Source organism: Rattus rattus, chromosome 10 (assembly GCF_011064425.1).
Source record: "Rattus rattus isolate New Zealand chromosome 10, Rrattus_CSIRO_v1, whole genome shotgun sequence".
NCBI classification, from domain to species: domain Eukaryota; kingdom Metazoa; phylum Chordata; class Mammalia; order Rodentia; family Muridae; genus Rattus; species Rattus rattus.
The window spans coordinates 12,520,985-12,544,596 of NC_046163.1; the positions used below are offsets into that span (position 1 = coordinate 12,520,985).

A 23,612-nucleotide genomic window follows, 5' to 3' on the forward strand; every position below is an offset into this window, starting at 1 on the left:
TTTTCAAATCTTCCTTCCTTCCTTCCTTCCTCCCTCCCTCCCTGCCTGCCTGCCTGCCTGCCCTGCCTGCCTGCCTGCCTGCTTGCCTGCCTGCTGCCTGCCTGCCTCCTGCCTGCCTGCCTGCCTGCCTGCCTGCCTGCCTTTCCTTTCTTTTTTCAGTGTTGGGGCTGAAGCCCAAGGCCTTATCCACACTTGGCAAGTGCTCTAGCACAAAGCTATACCCCAGCCCTTTCCTTTCAAATCTGTCCAATGAACTGGTGGTCCTTCTAACACCAAGCAGTACACTATGCCATACTCCTCATTGGTATATTCCAGGGGTCGTCGGGGACCTTCACAGCCTAAAACAGTCAGGCTGCCTGCAGCACTCAGGAACTCAGGTACAGAGACAAAGTGATAATGGGAAAAGAGAAGAGATGCGAAGAAGAATGACAAGGTGCAATGGCCCATATTTCCACCCATGCAGCCCTGCTGTAAAGTTCAGGTTTAAAAAGAGGAAAAGAGCTGGGCATGGCTAAGCTGTCCCGGTCTAGGTGTGATCCTGCCCGTCACTCACCCAGGTTGTCAGCACTGTGTGAAATCTCTCTGTGGGTCCTACTGACTGTGCCTTCCAGGGAAATTGCAAGCCCCCAAGGCAAACACCACTCACAGCCCTTTTATCCACTTGAAGCCCTTCTATGATGCTTTAAAAACAGGCAGTTACTAGTCCCTAAGGGAAGCAGCGATGGCTTCTTCAGTGGCTACACCACTGGTAAGGTGCACATGCTCTGGGAAACAGTTCCTCACCCACGCTCCTGTAAGCAGCTCTCATGAAGCATATTGGGACACACAGAAGTGAAAAATAGATGGGCAACCAGTTGGGGAGGGCAAGGAGATCAATAAGGATGGTTGGGGGACAAGAGGGAGTAGTGGGGTGAATATGATTGAAAACCATTACAAACCATTACAAACATATGAAAATACCATCGCAAACCATTATATAAACAATACAGAAGACTGGGGGGGATGGATCAGTGAGTAAAGTACTGACTGCACAAGCATGAGGTTCGCCCAACACCCACGAATGTAAAAGCCAGACAAGGTGAACATATCTGTAACCCCAGCATAGGGAGGGGAGGAGACAGGTGGACTCCTGGAGCTCACTGGCCAGCCTAGCAGAAAGAATGAAAGACCCTACCTCAAGAGGTAAGGCAGAGGAACAGTTAAATTAGGTATCACAACAAGCTCATGCACACACGCGCACACGTACACACACACATGCATGCAAACAAGCACACATGCACACACATGCATACACATGCACACACACACACAAGTGGGCATTTGTTAATTTCCTGGATACAGATAGAGATCAAAAGGGTTAAGTAACGGCCACCATTGTCTCTCAAGCCCAGGGCCAGGTAGAAGAGTCACTAGAGACATTGGGTGTGCAGGCTAACAGCAGGACATCTGGGTAGAAATCCCAACCACAGAGACGTTAATGCATTGACCATCACTTGGTCGAAGCACCCACCCTGTGGCCACTGCAGACCATTTAGGGCTTGATGCCAAGAGCACCCTACTGCTTCACTTCAGCTCATTAACTTAAAAAACGTAAGGTCAAGCTCGGGCACGGATCATGGTAACTTCATCTGGGTGATTTATTTTTTTTTTAAGTGCTCTCAGTCCGGACATAATACATAAAGCCAGTGGTGGAGATGTAGCCCAGGCAACCACAGTAAACTGCTTTTTTTTTCCTATTCCTGCAGTTCTGTCCGTCACTAGAACATGGGGGTGCAGGCTGTGCAATGCTGACTGTTGTAGAGCACGTGCCAAGTCTTGACAGCTACTGCTTGGCCGAAATCCATGTGGCACAAAGGAGCGATGTCCTGTGTTTTATAAGTGAGAACGGTATTCTCAATGTTTAACCCCATTAGAAAAAGTCTACCTTTGGGCTGGGGGTGTGGCTCAGTCTGCAGGAGCTTGCCTAGCTTGCACAAAGACCTCCAGCCCTACAGAAGCCGCCCATAGTGGTGTCAACACGCAGGAGGTAGGGCAGCAGCATCAGAAGTTCAAGGTTATCCTTGGCTACATAGTGACTTTTAGGCCATCCTTCAAAGTACAAGTGTGTCTGTGGAGCGGGCGGTGAGAAGGCTCACAGTAAAGGTGCACGATGTCAAGCCAATGGTCTGAGTTTGAGCCCTCGACCCACATGGTGGAAGGAAAGAACTAACTAGAAAGTTGCCCTTGGCCCACAATACATACATGTGCATGCACAAGTCCATGAAATAAATACTTAAGAAGGTAATAAACAAACCTAGAGCTCAAACGACTACTCTTGGATCAATTACAGCTCGCTACCCTCGGCACAGCCAGGAAAAATGAATACTGCAAAGTCACAGAGCAGGAAGCTGGGTAGGGGGGATGTGTGCCTATGATCCCGGGACTCAGGAGAGCAAGGCAGGGCCCAGGCTGGTCTGCACTTAACAACAGCAAACAAACAGACCAACAACAAAACCAAAAAGCTGAGGACGCTCTGGCTGCACAGATGGCTCAGAGAGAGGTTAAGGGAATTTGCTGCTCTTGATGACTTGAGTTTGGTTCCCAGTGACGAAATCCAGTGGCTCACAACTGCCTGTAACTCCACCTCCAGGAGGATCCGATGCCCACTTCCACCCTCCACGGACATCACACGCATGTGGCATACATATAAACACATACACACACACACAGCAAAAATAAAGGCCATGGTTTATCAGTGTAAGCATGACAAAGGGCACACAACACTGGGCAATGTGATGTCACAAGGAGGTGTTCCTGTGTCGTTTCTTAGGTGACACTATTATAAAGCAAAGGTGGACATATTTAAACATGTAAATAAAGTAGGAAGTATTCCCATGGACATATTTAACTATGTAAATGAATAATATAAGTATGCAGTAGACATAATTAAATATGTAAATGATCTAATTGAAAATATAGGCATGGGCAGGGACTAAAAGAACAGAAAATAAAAGTACATTATGTTTTAGGGCAGTAAGGCCCAGGCTGGGAAAACTTGTAAAAATTGTTCCATATTATACATTTTTATACTGTTACAGCCTTTAAAAATTTTAATCAACATATAATTGTAAAGATATGATTTTTCCATACATATACAGTTGGAGGAGGAAGCAGGTAGTCTGTCACCTCAAACCTTATCTTTGTCACAGTAAGTCATCTAAACTTTTCTCAGAGGAGTCTGTGCACCTATGCACACCTGTGCCTGTGCACACCAGTGTCTGTGCACACCCGTTGTCTATGCACACCTGTGTCTGCACACATGTGTAGGTGTGTGTGAAGGCTGACATTGGGTGCCTTCCTCTGTGGCTTCTCACCTTACTTTGTGGGACAGAATATTTCACTGACCACAGAGCTCACTGACTGGCTAGGTTGTGTGGCCAGCAAGGACCAGGGCTCCTCCTGACCTAGTTCTGGGCTTATAGGCAACGTTCCTCTATGAGGCTTTTATGGGGGTGCTGGAGAGCCAGTCATTGCAAGCAGTAACTTTACTGAGGGGCTCCCTTCAGTGGCTCCAAGTCATTCGAACTGTACATTACTGACCTCTATTACTTTAATGTGCATTTACTTCCTCTAACTGTAACATGCTGACCATCCCACCTCGTGTCCCCAGCTCTTGATAACCACTAGTCTAGATTCTGGTTCCATGCAATAATTTTTTTTTAATTTTTTTTTTAAATTTAAGACATAAGCCTACTCTCTCTGTAGTCCAGACTCTCCTGGAGCTCTCTATGTAGACCAGGCTGACCTCACACTCACAGAGATTCACCTGCCTCTGCCTCCTGAGTACTGGGATTAAAGGCGTGCGCCACCACACTTTTTGGGGTGGGGGTGTGGTGGGATGTGATGGGGATGTGATGGGGTGTGGTGGGGTGTTATGGAGGTGTGATTGGGTGTGGTGGGGTGTTATGGGGGTGTGGTAGGGTGGTGAGGCATGGTGGGGTATGGTGGGGGTGTGGTGGGGTGTTGTGCTGTGGTGGGGATGTGGTGAGGCGTGGTGGGGTGTAGTGGTGGGGTGTTATGGGGGGTGTGGTGGGGGTGTTGTGGGGGTGTGGTGGGGTGTTATGGGGGTGTGGTGGGTGTGTGGGGTGTGGTGGGTGTGGGGGGTGTGGTGGGGTGTTGTGGGGGTGTGGTAGGGGGTGGTGAGGTGTTGTGGGGGTGTGGTGGGGTGTTGTGGGGGTGTGGTGGGGGTGTTGTGGGGGTGTGGTGGGTGTTATGGGGTGTGGTGGGTGTGTGGGGTGTGGTGGGTGTGGGGGGTGTGGTGGGGTGTTGTGGGGGTGTGGTGGGGTGTTATGGGGGTGTGGTGGGGGTATGGTGGAGGTGTGGTGGGGGTTGTGGTGGGGGTGTGGTGGGGGTGTGGTGGGGTGTGGTGGGGGTGCCAGTGCCAGGCCTTTGCTTTCTGTGTAGCTGAAGAGGACTGTGGGTGCCTGATCACCCTGCTCCACGTCTCATGCAACGGGATTACACGTGCAGTTCTGCGGGGCTGAGAGTGGAGCATTGCTCGGCTTGCACGCTGCCACCTGAGCTACATTCCTATGAGATCAAACTCCAGATCCCACCGTGAGATCACCTACATTAGCACAAGCTTTAAACATGTCCTCCCAACAGCGCAGAGGTGCAGACTGTTCCCCAAGAATTGTCAGAGACCAAAACGGCAACCAACAGATTGGGAAAAGATCTTTACCAATCCTACAACAGATAGAGGCCTTATATCCAAAATATACAAAGAACTCAAAAAGTTAGACCGCAGGGAGACAAATAACACTATTAAAAAATGGGGTTCAGAGCTAAACAAAGAATTCACAGCTGAGGAATGCCGAATGGCTGAGAAACACCTAAAGAAATGTTCAACACCTTTAGTCATCAGGGAAATGCAAATCAAAACAACCCTGAGATTTCACCTCACACCAGTGAGAATGGCTAAGATCAAAAACTCAGGTGACAGCAAATGCTGGCGAGGATGTGGAGAAAGAGGAACACTTCTCCATTGTTGGTGGGATTGCAGACTGGTACAACCATTCTGGAAATCAGTCTGGAGGTTCCTCAGAAAATTGGACATTGAACTGCCTGAGGATCCAGCTATACCTCTCTTGGGCATATACCCAAAAGATGCCCCAACATATAAAAAGACACGTGCTCCACTATGTTCATCGCAGCCTTATTTATAATAGCCAGAAGCTGGAAAGAACCAGATGCCCTTCAACAGAGGAATGGATACAGAAAATGTGGTACATCTACACAATGGAATATTACTCAGCTATCAAAAACAACGACTTTATGAAATTAAGTAGGCAAATGGTTGGAACTGGAAAATATCATCCTGAGTGAGCTAACCTAATCACAGAAAGACATACATGGTATGCACTCATTGATAAGTGGCTATTAGCCCAAATGCTTGAATTACCCTAGATGCCTAGAACAAATGAAAGTCAAGACGGAGGATCAAAATGTGAATGCTTCACTCCTTCTTTAAAAGGGGAACAAGAATACCCTTGGCAGGGAAGAGAGAGGCAAAGATTAAAACAGAGACTGAAGGAACACCCATTCAGAGCCTGCCCCACATGTGGCCCATATATATACAGCCACCCAATTAGACAAGATGGATGAAGCAAAGAAGTGCAGAAGTGTAGATCGCTCCTGAGAGACACAGCCAGAATACAGCAAATACAGAGGTGAATGCCAGCAGCAAACCACTGAACTGAGAATAGGACCCCGTTGAAGGAATCAGAGAAAGAACTGGAAGAGCTTGAAGGGGCTCGAGACCCCATATGTACAACAATGCCAAGCAACCAGAGCTTCCAGGGACTAAGCCACTACCTAAAAGACTATACATGGACTGACCCTGGACTCTGACCTCATAGGTAGCAATGAATATCCTAGTAAGAGCACCAGTGGAAGGGAAGCCCTGGGTCCTGCTAAGACTGAACCCCAGTGAACCAGACTGTTGGGGGAGGGCGGCAATGGGGAGGTGGGGAGGGGAACACCCATAAGGAAGGGAGGAGGGGGAAGGGGATGTTTGCCCGAAACCGGGAAAGGGAATAACACTCGAAATGTATATAAGAAATATTCAAGTTAATAAAAAAAAAAAGAAAGAAAAAGAAAAACAGAAAAAAAAGTGAAAAAAAAAAAAAGAATTATTAGAGACATCCAAAGCCTCATGCTTAGAGTCTCGTAAGGACAATTTTAATGTTCTAAGATTTAGCGTCCCACTGAGAACGGGGTTTGGAGTGGACTAACCACTGTAAGAGTCAGTGAACAGCTGCACAATTTAAACATTATCTGCAGACAAGCTATTGATAAATTTTAGCACTGAGATTATGGAGGAGGGCACCAAGAAGACAGGGCCTCCCTCTGCCTCCCAGTCACAGGCCACTGCTGTTGCCCAGGGTCTGGGGCAAGAGAGCAGTCTCAAGGGTCACTGGGTATCCATCAGACACAATTCTCTTTGGTCACTCAGGAATTCTGTGACTCAGCTTGAAAACCTTAATGGAGTCTCAGTTTTTTCATCTGTAAAATGGGATAGGGCTTAAAGGATACACTGACCTGAGGATCTGAGGTGAGCTCAAGTGCAGTGTCTGAAAACTGAACTTCCCAGCCTTTAGGCCACACAGGCAAGGGGTACTCACATGGGTTCAGTTACCACTGAACTGCTTGGAAGAAGAAATGTGTCTTGAAACAATTGTACACTTGACTCATTTCAATGCCCCCCCCCATTTTCTTGTGTGTGGAGCACATGTGCATATGTGCATGTTTGCATGTGTGTGCTCGCTCTCCAAATATACTGGTTAATACTTCTTGTCAACTGAACTGGGCTTGGAGTTACCATATAAACACACTCTGAGTGGGTATTTCATGAGAGTGCTACCGGAAATGTGTAACCAAGGTGAGAAGGCCCGTCCTGAATGGGCAGCACTGTTCCATGAGCTGCACTGAGAGAAAAGAAGTGAGCTGAGTGGCAGCATCCGTCCCTCTGTTTCCTGGCTGCGGATGCAGGGTGAGCACCTGCCTCACGCTCCTGCTGTCGTGGCTCCCTGCCATGATGGACTGGACCCTCAGACTGTGAGCCAAAGCAAGCCTTCCTCCCTCCCCTCCCCCTCCCTCTCTCTCCTCCCTTTCTCCCTCCCTCCCCTCCCTCCCCGCCCCTCCTCCCTCCTCCCCCCCTCCCCCTCCCTCCCTCCCTCCCTCCTCCCCTTCCTCCCTCCCCTCCCTTCCTCCCTCCTCCTCCCCTCTTCCCCTCCCTCTCTCTCCTCCCCTTCCCTCCCCTCTCTCTCCTCCCCTCCTTCCCTCCCTCCCTCCTTCTCCTCCTCCCTCTCCTCCCCCTCCTCCCCTCTCCCTCCATTTCTTCCTCCTGTTTTTTTTTCCTACACCAACAAGGAAAGTGGCTCTTGTTTCAAGCCTCTGTCATGAGATGGCTGTGGCAGTCAGGTGTCTGAAGTCACACGGTCCTCACCTGACTTTGGCTCAATCGTAAAGGCTTGATGAGACCGAAGCAACGTGATATGGAATTCGAAATCCACGGGGCAGCTGCACTGCAAGGGGATCACATAGCTTTTGCTGCAAAACAAGCCCAAGAAAGGACACTCAGGAAGCACAGTAAGTGTCGCCCGATCCCAACTGGCCTTTCCTGTCTTTCATCAAAAATAAATAAATAAATAAATAAATAAATAAATAAATAAATAAATAAATAAATAAAATAAAAAGTTTTAAAATTGGCTCTCACGTAGCCTGGGCTAGCATTCAACTTGCCACATGGCCGAGTGCCTGAGTTCAGTTTCCAGTTGCTGTGACAAAATGCCCTGACAGAAGCAACTTAAGGGGGAATGGGTTTGTTCCGTTCTCAATGCCAAGTTGTTGCCATCGCTGTAGAGAAAAACTGAGGTAGCAGGAAACTGAAGCAGCTACGTCTGCTAAGAGCAATGAGCTATGAAGTAATCCATGCTTGCTTGTGCTGAGCTCTCTTGCCCCCTCTTACACAGTCCAGGATCCTAAGCCCAGGGAATGGTGCCACCCACAGTAGGCAGGTCTTCCCATGTCAGGTAATGTAATCAAGATAATCCTTCAAAGACACGCCTGCAGGCCAATGTGATCTAGGCAATCCCTCACTGACACTCTTCTCTGGTGATTCTTGAGCGAATCATATTAACTCTTAACACTAATTGCCACACCAAGGAAGACCTTGACTTTCTGTTCTTCTTTTCCATTGAGTGGTGAGGATTGCAGGTGTGCACCACCGTATGCTACTTGTACAGGGCTGAGGATGGAACCCAGGGTTTTGTACCCGTAGTAGGCAAACAGTCTACCAAGTGAGTTCCATCTCTCGCTCACACTCTTGAGAGAACTCCATTATAATCAACGTTCAGTGGAGCTGCCGAGTTAGGGGACTCTGCCTTCTTGGGAAGTACCCATCTGACCTGATCACTTCCGTGGACTTCACCCCTACATGCTAGGCTGGGCCTCACCAACAATGCCATGGTTCCCTGTATTTTGGTGGAGTTAAATGTGTAGGAATTTCAGTGATATCCCAGATTCACACACACACACACACACACACACACACACACACACACACACACACACACACACACACCATACCACCATACGATGGTCAATAAACATTTGGTTTTCAAGTAACCATTTAGGATACTATAAGTGTGGTTTTTAAAAGTGTGCTCAAGACATTTATATTGGGCTTTGAAATTCATGATCTTTTAATAATCTGTGAAATATCTGAAATAGTTCAGATATAAATATTTTTAAACAATTAAGGTTTCTTTATTCATTATTAAGATCTACAAATTTTTTCCAAGGAAATAAAACATCACCAGCTGACTGTGCTTGTTGATCTCTGTTCTTTTCTTTGCAGGAGTGACCAGCACTGGATCTCCTCTGTCTAAAATGTGCGTGTGTGCGTGTGCTTGTGTGCGTGTGTGTGCGTGCCGCGTGTGCGTCCGTGTGTGTGTGCGTGTGCGTGTGTGTGTGTGTGTGTGCATGTGTGTGTGTGTGTGTGTGTGTGTGTGTGTGTGCATGTGTAAACATTGCTGCATGTCATGCAGGCGGCAGGTCACATTGCATCTCAGTCAGGCAGGCAGCCAGTGTTGAATGCTGGTCTCCAACTCCCTCTCTCCTTTTTTATTAATCTGGGACCCTGCCCCATAGGATCCCACCCGCCACATGCAGAATGGGTCTTCCTAGTTCAGTTGCATTGCTGTGGAAATATCCTCTCGGGCACACCCATGTGTGCTTTCTAGGTGGTTCCAAACTTAAGTCAAATTTGTCCGTGCACTCATGACCCCTCTAGAGCTGTGGTCGCCTTCACGAGACACAAGGAAGATACGTTGGTGGACATTCCAGTGTGGATGGGAACAGAGCCCACCCCTGGACAGATGCTCCTGGAGAGGCAGACATTTTCTGTCAGGGTCATGGTCCTCGGTATGTTGTCCACATTCTGGGAGTCAGTACTACACCCATGGCCACACGGGCTACTGGGTCCAGTAGGTAATATACTTTAAAAACTAGGACAGGGCATGCAGTTGAGAGGAAAACCTGGATGGGGGTGCACAGGAGATGCTGGAAGGAGGAGAGGAGTAAGATGTGCTATAATCATGTATGACGTTCTCTAAGGATGCTGCTATTTTAGGGCTACAGTGCCGTGAGCCACTGGGCCAACAGACAGCTTGGCTCTGCTCCGCATCCCAACCTGGTTGTCACTATCCTCTACTTACTTCTGACGCCAACTTGGTATGAAGCTCCAAGCCCAGGTCAGCGACATTTCCTGGCTTTCATTGGATGAAGAGGAAGAGAACCTCAGTCTCCCCTCAGCTTCAAGGCAAGGGCAGGTGCTACTCCCTGGGATCAGCTACTCCCTGGGATCAGTCGACCATGCCTCCTTGATCCATAGGAATGAACTCCACAGCTAGGAGCCCACTGCAGCCCCTGAGCCCACTGCAGCTCCTGACACCACTGCAGCTCCTGACACCACTGCAGCCCCTGAGCCCACTGCAGCTCCAGACACCACTGCAGCCCCTGCCACCACTGCAGTCCTGAGCCCCTGCAGCTCCTGCCACCACTGCAGTCCTGAGCCCACTGCAGTCCCAGGGCTCACTGCAGCCCCTGAGCCCACTGCAGCCCCTGAGCCCACTGCAGCCCCTGACCCCCCTGCAGCCCCTGAGCCCACTGCAGCCCCTGAGCCCACTGCAGCCCCTGAGCACCACTGCAGCCCCTGAGCCCACTGCAGCCCCTGAGCCCACTGCAGCTCCTGACACCACTGCAGCCCCTGAGCTCACTGCAGCCCCTGAGCTCACTGCAGCTCCTGAGCACCACTGCAGCCCCTGAGCTCACTGCAGCCCCTGAGCCCACTGCAGCCCCTGAGCCCACTGCAGCCCCTGAGCCCACTGCAGCCCCTGAGCCCACTGCAGCCCCTGAGCCCACTGCAGCCCCTGAGCCCACTGCAGCCCCAGAGAGTTGGCAGCCCTGGAACCTGCCTGTGGCCTGCTGGAGTTTGATGCAGCTCCAGACCTTGGAGGTTGCAGCTTCTCCCTGTTCTGCTGAAAGGCATTTCCGGTGTTGTGCTGCCCGTTTACAGGTATGGAAAGGATATAGTCCCTGCCCCCCACTCGTGTGTGTGTGTGTGTGTGTGTGTGTGTGTGTGTGTGTGTGTGTGTGTTGCCTGTGTCTTTATTACTCTCTACCTCATTGTTTTTGAGACAGGTAGGGTTTCTTGATGAGACTGGGTGACCACAGAGCCACCTGTCTCTGGCTGTTCAGTTCTGGGGTTACGGATGCAGTGTGCTATACCTAGATTTTTACATGTGTGCTAGGATACTGAACTCAGGTCCTTCTGCTTGCCCAGCGAGCACCGTGCTAACATGGCAATCTTTCCCTGCTCCATTTGGTGTAGTGCATCTGATGACATTGAAGAGATCTGTGTTCTGAAGGTTGCTCTTGACACTTGCCCTGCTCGTAAGTGATTTCCACTGCTATTTATTTCCTCCCCCCCCCCTCCCTCTCTCCCTCTCTCCCTCCCTCCCTCCCTGCCTCCCACCCTCCTTCCTGAAAACGGTCTCATGTAGCCAGGCTCTTCTCCATCTTCCCTGTGTAGCACGGATGACTTTATCACCCTTGTCCCCACCTCCCAAACGCTGGGATGGCGGTGTGAGCCACCACAGTGGTTTATGTGGTGCTAGAGCTGGGACCCAGGGCTTCCTGCATGCTAAACAGGCGCGCTGCCCGCCGAGCCAGACCCCCAGCCCTACGCTGCTGCTGCTTCTTGGTAAATGTTATTCCTTAGCTGTGGGTAGGTGCGCTGTCTCCTTGTCTCCTACCAGGGCACTTGGGTGTTTATAGCACACCTTGTTGACATAAATCCTGGATAATGGTCACATGGGATCCTTCCTTCAGCCCAGTTTACAGGATTCTACCAAACAACTGTCCTACCTCAGGCTGTGCTCAGGTGTACAGCCAACCAGAACTCCCTGCAAAGCATCCTGATTCTGCAAACAATGCACCATGCACAACAGTTGCTGCATTGTTTAAGGTGTGACAGTCACCTTGACTGTCAACTTGATGGCGTTTAGAGTCACCGTGCACAGAGACTTCTGGGCATGGTGGTGAGGAATTTTCTAGATTAGGTTGACTGGAGTGGGAAGACCACTTTTAGCCACCCTAAAAGTACACGTGGATGGCATCATCCTGCGTGCTGGGGTCCTGGACTGAGTGAAAGGGAGAAAATGAGCTGAGCACAGCATCCTTCCCTCTGCCTCCCTGACAGTGGAGGCCATGTGAGTCCTCACTGCCTCACCTTTCCGCCATGATGGACTGTGCCCTGGAAATGTGAACCACAATAAGCTGTTTCTTATGTTGCTTTCATCACGTTGTTTTTTCTCTTTTGTCACAGCATCTAGAAAGTGGTGACTACAGAAGTCTGTCTAAGGCCTTACCACCCCGAAGACTCCCAACCGTATCTAAAACAGAAGGTGGATCAGCCGAGCAGACACTTAGGCAGTCCACTCCGTGCCAGCCATTCCACCCCAAAATGGTTAGGCTGAACTAACACCTTTTGTTACGGCAACCCAGGGCTGGATCCCACTCATGGAGATGTGAACAGGCTGTGGGCAATGGCTTATTGCTGTCCACACGTGGTCTCTGGGGATAAGGCAAGCGACTGTGACTTATAGGTCAGCACCTGCAGGGGTCAGCACAGAGCTGTCCCAGTAAGGATCCCCCCACCCCCACCCCGATCTGATGCTCAAGGCACTTCTGATAAATGCCACATGGCTGAATGTTTTCCAGCTGAAATAATTCCCCACAAACTCTCCTGGGGTCCTTCCCATTGGTGATAAATGACCCATTTTCAATGAACTCCTAAGCTCTGATAGTTCTCAGAAAAGGTGTTGAGGTATTTGTTTAGTGATGATTACCATCAGCCAAGTTCCCGATGCACTTGCCAGCCTGGAAAAATAAACAGGTCCTTAAGGGAACAGAAGTCCAAGCACCGTGATTCAGAAGGCAGCAGCCGATGCAGGTCACCAGGCGGCGTGGAATCTGCACTCTGCTCCAGCTACTCCTGCTCCTTTATCAGAGTCAGGGCTGCACGCAGGGTGGGGCTGGACTGCAGCTCAGCAGCGTTACCCGGATGAGACATTGTTGGGGTTTATAAACATTTATTTACTTTTATTGTGCATTTATGAATGCATCCCATACAGATGCTGGGAACTAAACCTTGTTCTTGTGCAAGAGCAGCAAACGAGTGTTCATTTCTGAGCAAACTCTCCAGCCTCTTATTTTACTTCTAAATGACATGCTTCCACGTGTGTACGTGCGTGCATGAGTGCATGAGCGTGTGTGTGTGTGTCTGTGTGTGTGTCTGTGTGTGCATGTGTGTTGATGTTCACAGGAATGCTGGTCTCTGTGAGACCCCACGGAGCTGGAGTTACAGGTGGTTGGAGGTAAACCGCCACATGTGGGTGCTGGAAAATGAACTCGGGTCTCTGCTGTAAGCAATCTTAACCAATGAGTCTTCCCTCCTTATATGACGGTTAATTTCAATTACCAAGCTGACACAATCTAGGATCATGTGGAAGGTTGGCTTTGGACTCAGAGACATGGCTGCCTTTGCCTCCCCAGTGCTGGAATTCGAGGCATGCACCACAATGCCTCCAGCTGTGCAGAATTATCCTGATTATGTTAATTAAGGAAAGATGTCTGAAGGTTCCCTTGAGAGGGTAAGTGGGATTCTGAGCTATACAAGAGTAGAAAACAAGCAAACAACCTTGGAGAAAGCAAGCCGAATTGGAATTGTGAGCCACCCAGGCCCTTTCTCCCTCGAGTTGCTTTTGTTAGGGTATTTTATCACACAGCGTCAGGAAAGGGAATGGGATGCTTATCACATGTGAGGTCCTGGGTTCAAGTCCGGTACTAGAAGTTGTTTAGTGTTTGCTGAGAGTGGCGGGGCAGATCTGTAATCCTAGCACGTGGGAGGCAGATGCGGGAGGATCAGAAGTTCAAAGCCAGCCTGGGAAACTTTTTTGAGACAGCATCTCAAATAAACAAATAAACCTCTTCAGCTTTGGAGACATGTGCAGCTAGGCAAGAGTGTTGTCTGTGCAAGCATGAAGGCCCAAGTTCAAATACCCAGCACCCACCTAAAAATTTAGATGAGGCTTCAGGGTACCTAAAACTCTGCTGGGTGACGGGAAAGTGGCCAGAGAATTTGGGGATTTGATGGCTGCCAGCCTAGCTCCAGGACCAGGGAGAGAGCTGAGGTGGAAAATCAGAAAACCTCATATTCTCCTCTGGCCTCTGGACACACATGCACACAAACGCATTCACATACACACAAGCACACACACTCACAGGCACACACACATACATATGTGCACACACACACACACACACACACACACACACACACACACACTTCTAAGCTAAATCCCTACCGATGAATTCTGATCTACAGTGAAGAAAAACACCCATTCTTGTTATTCCTCAGAAGCAAACAGGACCTTAAGTCAGAGTTCTCTAACTGACAAGCATCAGGCAATTGAAACAGAAAAGCAGGTGGAAGTCGGCGCTCTGGGAGACCATCTTAGCTTTTATCCTGACTTTATCACTCATTTTATCAGTTTCATTAGGACTGCAGATAAAAGTATGTTACATACTGCAGAAGAATCACTTCCTGTTTTTTGAATGACAGCATAAACCTTTAAAATACTAGGCCTTTTATTATGGTCTAATTTCATCATCAGAAGAGAGCACACATTTACCTTATAGAAAGTACACAGGAGAGGGGAGGGCCTGGGACTGTGGCTCGGTTGGTCAAGTGCTTGCCTAGCTCGAAGCCCTGGGTTCCATCCCCACCACAGCGTAAACCAAGGGTTGGTGCATACATGCGTGCAGTCCAGCACCCAGGAGGACCAAGGTCATCTTCTGGTACACAGTGAGTCTGATGTTAGCCTGGGCTACATGAGACCCCACTGTGAGGAAGACAGGAGAGGGGGGATGGAGGAGGAGGAAGGAAGGAAGGAGGGAGGGAAAGGGAGGTGAGGGAGGGGGAGAGAGAGAGAGAGAGAGAGAGAGAGAGAATAAATTCAAATTTCTCTCTTCCCATCTCTGATTTGTTTTAGAGTGAACTTATTGGATGACTTAAAATCAAATAAACTGTTTAAAGCTCTCAGTGTCTGGAGAGTGTCGTGAACAGGCCACTTTACCATAATAGGATTTGGCTCCTTTGCTAGAGAGGGAAGGGCAAGGGACAAGAGGCATGACAGATGTGAGCTGTCCCACGATGGCTGGACTCAGCAGCTACAGCAGCACAATTATTAGTTATTATGTCTTATAAAACTCTAGGAGAGATGGAGCTGACAAAGTATTTGCCTTGCAAATGTGAGAACCTGAGTTAGAGACCCACAACTCACATTAAAAGACTGAGCATGATGAAAATGCACATTTACGAATGCACACCCTCAAATGCACACTCATGAGTGCCTACATGCAAATGCACACTCACAAATGCACACCCTCAAATGCACACTCATGAGTGCCTACATGCAAATGCATGCTCATGAATGCACACCCCCAAATGCACACTCAAAATGTACACTTACAAATGTATACTCGCAAACAAATGCACACACATGGGGGGGATAGTTAGTAGTTAGGGCCCACCCATATGGCCTTAAGTATACCTAGTTACAAACTCCACCTTTATCACGGCAGCTGGACCTTGTGCATCTGAGATTAATGTTCTTTTAAGGGGATAGTGAGCCTTTACTAGAACCAGATTGTGATCTTGGGCACCAGAATTGTGAGAGATTCTGTTATACCTAAAGATACTGATTTCACACGCACAATGCTAAGACATTAATATTAAGTATTAGAGGTCTTTGTTTTCTATAATTACATCATTGTTTTTTAATTTTATAAACTTTATTGCAGAGAAACTTGCAAATAAAAATGTCACACACTAAAATTAAGCAGATCCAAAGTCTATACTCGTCAATGAACTTCTACACAGTTAAAATCAGCACCAAGACCAGAAAAATCCATGAGTGAATTACAACTAGAAAGCAAACAGCGTTAAATCCTCTTTCATAACTTGTATCCACCACCTGCACTCAGCGCCCCTCACTCCCTTATATCCAATCTTTCTTGTTCTCTTCTCTTCACGTTATATTCTACCCACCATAGAGGTACAGCTCCTCTATGATAGGGTCCATCATGCTTCTCTTAGAAAAAAACTGTGTATGTGCCATTCAGAGCAAAGACAAGAGTCTGTGATCTGAGTCAAAGTGTTGTATGACAGCATGCAGAATGTCTATGTTCTGTGAGCACACAGGCTATCTCCATGCAACAGGGGCAAGTGCAGCTCAAAACACCTGAGGTTCACCACACATTTGATCTTGAATTAATTTTTGGTCGATGTACATTTGGAAAACTTTTACTGTTGCCAAAGTTTTTACAACCCACAAGTGCAATTATGACCAGGAGATTAAGACTTAAGATTAAGGGAACAGCCTGGATTCAGCGAGTTCACCTCTCTAGTTTTCCCCCGTGGATATTGGAGAGAGAGAGAGAGAGAGAGAGAGAGAGAGAGAGAGAGAGAGAGAGAGAAAAGACTCAATGTGTTCCATCTTGCTCTGCACTTGAATTCTGGTTCCCAGGATCCATGTAGATATCAGGTGTGGCCAGGGAGACCCTGGCAGAGAGGAGAGAGGTGTATCTCGGGGCCTGTCTGGGGTTACAGGTTCAGAGAAACGCTATCTAAAGGAATAAGGTAGAGAGCTCTCAGTGCTAACCTTTAGTACACACGAGCATGTGTACACACACATGTGAGCACACACACACACACACACATGCATGCACGCACGCATGTCTGTGCACCACACTTGAAACAGAGACGGCAGAAGTTACATGGTATCTGTCATCTGCAGAGATCATTCATAGCTTATTCATGTTCCACGAACGCCTTCCGTGATGGCTGCAGCTCCACGGTGGAGCGCCTGCTTAGCCTGAGTGACGTGCTGGATTCAAATCCCTGCATCGAACCCACAGCCTCACTTAGAAGAATGCGCTAACGTTCCCTGTTTGAACACTTTACATGTGCCATTCTGGGCATGAAATGCACTACAGTGCTGAGCCTCCCTCAGCCGCCTCGGGATCCGCCTTTGTTTAAATTCCGTCCCCGCTACACACAAGTTCGCCGTTTCTTCTGCCCAGACACTGGCAGCCACATCTATACCCATCTGCAAGAATGTGATGTCTGTAGGTCCTCTGTATGAGGAGGATCTTACAGAATAAAATGCCTTTACAAGCTACGTGCTAAGGGGGCTGGGAGATAGCGTGCTTCGCAAGCACAGGGACCTGAGTTCAGATCCCACACCCAGGTAGAGTTGGGTGTGGTGGTTTGCATTTTAAATCTTGGTGCTGAGAAGGCAGAAACAGGCAGATCTGGAGGGCTTGTTTACCAACTAGCATCGTGGAACCACGGGTCCCTAGGTCCCCGTGACAGAACCTGTCTTAAAAACAAAGTGGCTAGCTACTGAGGAATAATACACAAGATTGTCTGCTGGCCTCTGTACACGTGTGTAAATGTGTTTCAGAACCTCCCCCACAACACAGACATGTACCAGGATATGAACATAAACATACAACTGAACACACACAGGAAAAACTAAATGTTAAATTCACTCAACATGGAATTCTTAATAGAAACAACGTATTTGATGGCAAACAGCGCTTTGCAGTTCTCACGGGTGTGGGTAACGTAGGATAGTGGAGATACAGAGGGAAATTCCGGACTGCTCCCTGGGAGGAAGCAGGGTCTGTCAGACTGCAGCCTAGAGAGGGGAGGCAGGTGGTGGCATGACCCAGGAAGGGAGCTGCGGGGAAGGAATGGGGGCTGAGGTGTGTGTGTGCGCGTGTGCGCGTGTGCGTGTGTGTGTGTGTGCGTGTGTGTGTGTGTGTGTGTGTGTGTGTGTGTGCGTGTGTGTGTAATGAAAAGCCTCTTACAGAGTGCTGGCTTCTCAGATGGAGAACTATAGATCATCGTTAGGGGAAGATATGAAGATATCTAAGCGCCATGAAAAGCTGTGCGAGCTAGCTCCTTTATATTGGGTGGTGGAAGTGACCATATGCCAATTGTATTAAAACCTGTTTCTCCCAGCCTAAGAGCTTGTAATGACGTTTGGCTGACATAACCCACAGCACACCCTGCTGACCATCTGCTTGTCCTTGTGGTCCATCCACCTGCAGCCATCAAAACAAAAGGCTCACTCTTTGTTGGAGAAAGAAATGCATGTCTTTTGTTTATTAAAATATATTTTCTCTTTTGAGATGATAATATAATTACATCATTTTTCCTTGTCCTCTCTCTAAACCTTCCATATACCCCTCCTCAACGCTCTTTCAAATGCATGGCCCCTTTTCTTTAACTGTTGTTGCCGTGTGTGTTTTCCTAACTGCATAACTACGACCTGCTCAGTCTGTGTGATATCACTTGTATGTATGTTTTCAGGGCTAACCACTTGGTATTGGATTATCAATTGGTGTCCTCTTCCCTTGAGGAGAGGAAATTGACTACTTTTAAATAACATGAAGGAAACTCAAATCCCTCTGGTTTTGAAACCGCTGTGTCTAAGAGTTGGGCTAAGAAGCTGGGACCATGCATTACAGAAGACGGCTGTTTACAAAACTACAGCCACGGCCTGGGATGTAGCTCACGCGACAGGATGCTTGCCTAGCATGCCCTAGGTTTGAATATCAGCACCGTGCCAAGAGGCACCGTGGTACACATCTGTAATCTCAGTGCTATGTAGGGAGTTTGAAGCCAGCCTGTGCTACAATTGTGACACAGAAAGAAAGGACAGAAGGAAGAAAGGATAGAATTTTAGTCATAATTCTGGGAGCTGGCAACTACTCCTTCATCCTACTTGACAAGGACCCAATGGACATATTCTAAAATGCACACTGGACACATGCACCTGTGTGCTTGTGAGCCTGCATGTGCATTCATGTGCACCTGTGTACGTGTATCACATATCATCAATGTCAACTACACAGATCTGGGATGGAGCAGCCACATGCCAACTGGCTACTAGAGTAAAGTCTGTGTTGGAAATAGCAGCCATGTTAACCAGGCGAGGGGAGAGCATTCAGACACCACTCGGAAGGTGAGGGAATGTTGCTCATGCACTAGAAACCATCACACTTTCCTTTGCTCCCTGAAGGAATGTGCTTTGGGTAGACACTGACATTCTTTATGTTATATTCTTAAATATTAGGTCTAGCAATTTATCCATGAATCCTTTGTGTCGGTGTGTGTGTGTGTGTGTGTGTGTGTGTGTGTGTGTGTGTGTGTGTGTTCAAGCCCTAGGGACCCCCCCCCATCTCCACTTTGGCAGTATGGGGATCACAAGCATGGATACTAGCACACCCAGCTTTTTGGCCTGGGTTCTAGAGATCTGAACTTAGTTCCTCCTGTTTGACTGAGTTATGGACTGAGCCATCTCTCTGGTCTTTGTGAACACTTTCTCTAACAATGGAGGTCATCAGGACTTAGTATGTGATGCTAGCTTGGCTGTTTAAGCATAAATACTGAACAAATGACTCATTATAGACTGGATGGCCCTGTCGTGAAAAATGTTCTATCCTTAACTGCCCAATACACACATTCATTTGCTCGTGGAGCAGATCATAAATTTAGTCCGCTTTACCCACCACACAAACCAACTGAACAGTATAAATGAAGTTGATGGGAGAAGAGCGTATTAAAGCTTTAAAACCGGGCTTTCCTTTGCTTTCCCCAGGATCTATGTCCTTTTTGGAGAAAGAGAGTGTTAACGCAGGTCTTTAGGTTTGAGTCCCCCTTGTTGGCTGTCTGAACTTGGCGCCTGAAGATCTTAGGTCCCTGCGTTATTGTTCAGTGGAATCCCTAGAGGTTAGACTCCTTTCCTACTAGGACTGAGGAGACTGGACTAAGAGGAACAACTAGATTGATGTGTGTGCAGTCAGAGCATCTTAAGTCAAAGACATCCTAACTACAAAGGAGGGGAGAATTGTTCATGTAACAAAACCACAGGCACTTGTCAATTGACAGGGAGTGTGTGCATGTGTGTGCGTGCATGCATGTGTGTCCGTATGCATGCATCGTACAGGTGCACTCGCATGCATGTTCTCTCCCTGGCCTGGAGCTCACCGAGCAGGCTAGGCTGGTTGATCAGTAAGCCCGAGAGATCCTCCCATCTCTGCCTATTTAGTAGCACTGAGATTACAAGTGCACATGGCTGTATCTGTTTCTTTTCTTGCTTAGAGCTCACAATAGTGGGGCAGAGGCATGCTGGCACAAACTGAGAGTGCACACCTTGATGTACAAGCAGGAGGCAGAGGGGCATGCTGGGAATGATAACAGTTTTATCCAAAGCCCACCCCCTAGTTACACACCTCCAACACGGCCACACCTCCTAGTCCTTCCCAAACAAATACAGCATCTGGGGACCACCAAACCCCAAGCCCAGCTTCTCTGTGGCTTCCAGAGATTGAACCTAGGTCCTCATACCTGTGCGGCAAGCAGTTTACAAGTGGGCCATCTCTTCTGCCCATGATCATTTCTTTGGTCCATAATACTGATTTTGAAATGGAAGCTAACTGCTGTCCTAGAGATGCAGGTAGAAGCTGAAATAAAGAAGCATTTCCCCAAGGTAAAGTCATCCTTACTGGGGTAAGAAACAAATTGTTACTGTCCATTTTGTATAAGAAAATCACATTTGCTGTACCAAATCAGTGTGCTGGCCGTTTTGGCCCTCTCTTTATGCTGACGTCTTTCTGAAGAATTGTATATTAAAGACTGTCTCTTTTCATAAGTCTCTTGAATGTGCTGTTAACTTTGCCAACTTAGGAACACTTTAATAAAATACTTCTTCAACTCTACCTTGAATCTGGGATGCCTAAACAGAGTCTTAGTATGGAGAGTAATTTTTCTCTTGAAAATGGCCTCTGAAGCTCTTCGTGGAGATGGATTTGTAGGCGTCTGCTGATGTGTTTGCTGTGGCCTGGGGCAGCTGGTTCTCTGAGCCTCCCGGAAGGGCTCAGAGTTGTCAAAGAGCGAGCCGGGCTTGGCTGTTGTCTGTGTCGTCGATCTTGCCTGTCAGCACCAGTTGGGGAATACACAGTCCCGTGTAACCCGGGGGGCAGAACAACACCTTCTGACGTTGGCCATTCCCACACCTAAAGTAAGCCATGAGGATAAGTGCCTCATTGTTGAGACAAAAGCAACTTCAGAAATGGTTTATTTTGCCTCTTGGTTTGAGGATACAGATCATTGTGTCAGGGAAGGCTGGAGGTACAAAGCTTGAGGGGGGCTGGTCACATCACATCCACTGTCAAGACGAAGAGAGAGATGGAGGCCGGTGTTCAGTTCACCTTCTGCTGTCCAGAATCCCAGCCCATGGGAGGGTGCAGCCTACAATCTGGGTGGGTCTTCGTCACTTAATCCAATATTGGAACTCCCTTACAGACAGGCCCAGAGTTGTTTCTACGGTGATTCTAAGCCCTATCAGGTTGGCAAGACGAATCATTGAGTTAGCCTTAGCTAACTAGTCGGTTGATTGTCAGCAGTTGCTTGGTGCAAGGAAGATGGAAAGATAGGAGAGCATGGTCAGTGGCTTCGGCTGGCTATGTGGTACGAGGAAGACACTTGTTTTGGTCTTGAGACAGGGCCTGGTGTAGCCTTCAATTCACTATGCAGCTGAGGATGAGCTAAAATTTTCTCTTCCTGCCTCTATCCACCGAGGGCTGGGATTCCAGACGCAGGTCATCACACTCAGCCAGGAAAGCAGTGTTGCAAGACTGCAGAGAAAGACGACCTGACGGAAACCTTTTCAGAACCAGGAGGGTGGAGTGGTACACATTTTCTGTATCTAATACAAGACAGTTATTTATCTTGATGCATAGGAAGAATGAGACTGCACTGTGGCGACAATACTGTCAGCGATATCAAGTGACCATCCAGTGCTGTGTGTGGGAAGTTTATGTATGTGTTCCTGTGTACACATGTGTATGGCACCCAGAGATCTACATTAGGGTCCTCCTCTATCACCCTCCACCTTATTTTCTGAGACAGTCTCTTACTGAGCCTGGGACTCACGGATTGGCTAACTGGCTGCCAATATGCTCCAGGGGTCTTCCCATCTCCATGCCAGGCACACAGGTGCAGGCTTTCTCTGTAGGTGCTGATACCCAAAGTCGGGTCCTCATGTTTGTTCAGCAAACTCTTACTCCCTGAGCCACTCACCCAAACCCCTGATCGCCGCATTTAACAAGCTAGCACACTTGAGTTTATCTGGTTGCAAATTATAAATTGAGCCCACGGAGGAATACAGAACTGCAAGTCCTTTGCGACACTGTTTGACTTGGGGATGTTGGACAGACGTGGGAATGCAGCTTTCGTATTTACAGAGAATGTCAGGGTGCGTTTTAGCAGATCTTAAGCCACCAAAGTTGTTTATGGCTATCTGGCAAGGATCCCCATGGCATTTTATCTCAGTAAGGAAAACTCGAAAACAGCCAAAACAAGCCACCAAAAAATGTAGAGGATAAATGTGAACAAGCCCACTGTGTAACCTAGAAGACGGATGAAGATGTCGTCCGGGCTTCAGAGAGGCTTTGGCCAGACCACAGTTGTTCTTCCACAGAACTACCCCACAGTAAGAAAGCACCCCATAGTAAGAAAGCCACATGAGTGACTTCAACACAACTCCCTAATTTCTGACAATTCTGTCCAAATTCTTTTATGTGCAAAGGGGAAAACAGAGTCCTTTGAGTCCCCTGTCCTAGTTGGCCGTGGCTGTCAGCTTGACCCAGCCCAGAGTCATGTGAGAGGGGAAGCTTCAATGTCTGGATCAGGTTGGCCTACTGGCATGTCTGGGGTAGGGGCATTGTTTTAATTGTTAATAGATATAGGAGGGCCCAGAACCACTGTAGGTGGCACCATCCCTAGGCAGATGGTCCTGAACCATATTAGAAAGCTAGCTAATTCCAAGCCAGCCTTTGAGCCAGCCAGCACCCAGCATCCTCCACGGTTCCTGTTGTACTTCTTGGCTGTGAGGTGAGTTCCTTATTTGGAGGTAATGTCGCATGGAACATCAAACATCCCTGCCTTCAAGTTCTTGCCTTGACTTCTTTCAGTGATGGATTACGACCTGGAGTCCCAAGCCAATATGAACCTTCCTCCATATAAAGTTATTTTGATCAGAGTATTTGTTACAGCAACAGAACAAAACCAGAACCCTGACGTCTGGCTGGTCTAGGTTCTCCCATTGCTTTCTCACTTCTTCATAATTCAGGGAGGTTCTTTGGTAGAAGAAATGGCTGTCTTACTGAGACATTTTAAGAAAACACATATACGGCGCTGGGAAGATGGCTCAGTTGGTAAAGTTCTTGCCTCCCAAAGTTTATGGACCTGACCTGGATCCCAAGAATTCACATAGAAAAAGAAGAAAGTCATTGGCTCTGTGAAGGCCTAGCTTGAGAATCCTCACTCTCTCTTCTGCTTTGGTCTCTGTGCATGATGCCCAGTGGGATTGCAGGGGAGTAGGGCAGCACACAGACTTATAAGGGGCACAGTGACGGTCAATGTTGACTGCCAACCTGGCAGGATCTAGACTCCTAAGTCGGAGACAAGGGCATATCTGTGAGAGTTTCTAGATGGGGTTAACTGAGGACAAAGACCCACCCTGGATGTGGGCAGCACCATTCCATGGAACGGGGATCCTGGACTCACTAGAAAAGGAGGCAAGCTGAGTACGGGCCTTTGCCTTTCTGTGTCTCCTGACTGTGGCTGTGTGTGAGCAGCTGCCTCACACTCCTGCTGCCATGCCTTCCCCACCATGATGGACTGTGAGCCAACGTGAACTGTCCCTTTCTTCCTTTTCTGTCACAGTGGTGACATAACTGACAAAGGGCCCTGAGTCGTCCTGAGTTGTGTCTCTTTTACGTCATTTAGGCTCTACCTAGAAGCTGAGGGATGCTGGCACCATGCTCTTATCAGCCTCCTAAACTAAGAGCTGAAGCAAACGGTTCTTTAT

At 48.2% G+C, this 23,612-nt stretch overlaps 1 protein-coding gene across 1 annotated transcript in view; it reads right to left on the reverse strand.

Annotated features, from left to right (window-relative positions):
• The window catches only part of Cfap221 (cilia and flagella associated protein 221), a 76,176-nt gene that overhangs the window by 29,884 nt on the left and 22,680 nt on the right, over nt 1-23,612 (reverse strand). The window contains exon 7 of the mRNA XM_032915478.1: nt 7,487-7,590. Within this exon, the coding sequence (XP_032771369.1) occupies nt 7,487-7,590 (104 nt within the window). The remainder of the gene's footprint in view (nt 1-7,486; nt 7,591-23,612) is intronic.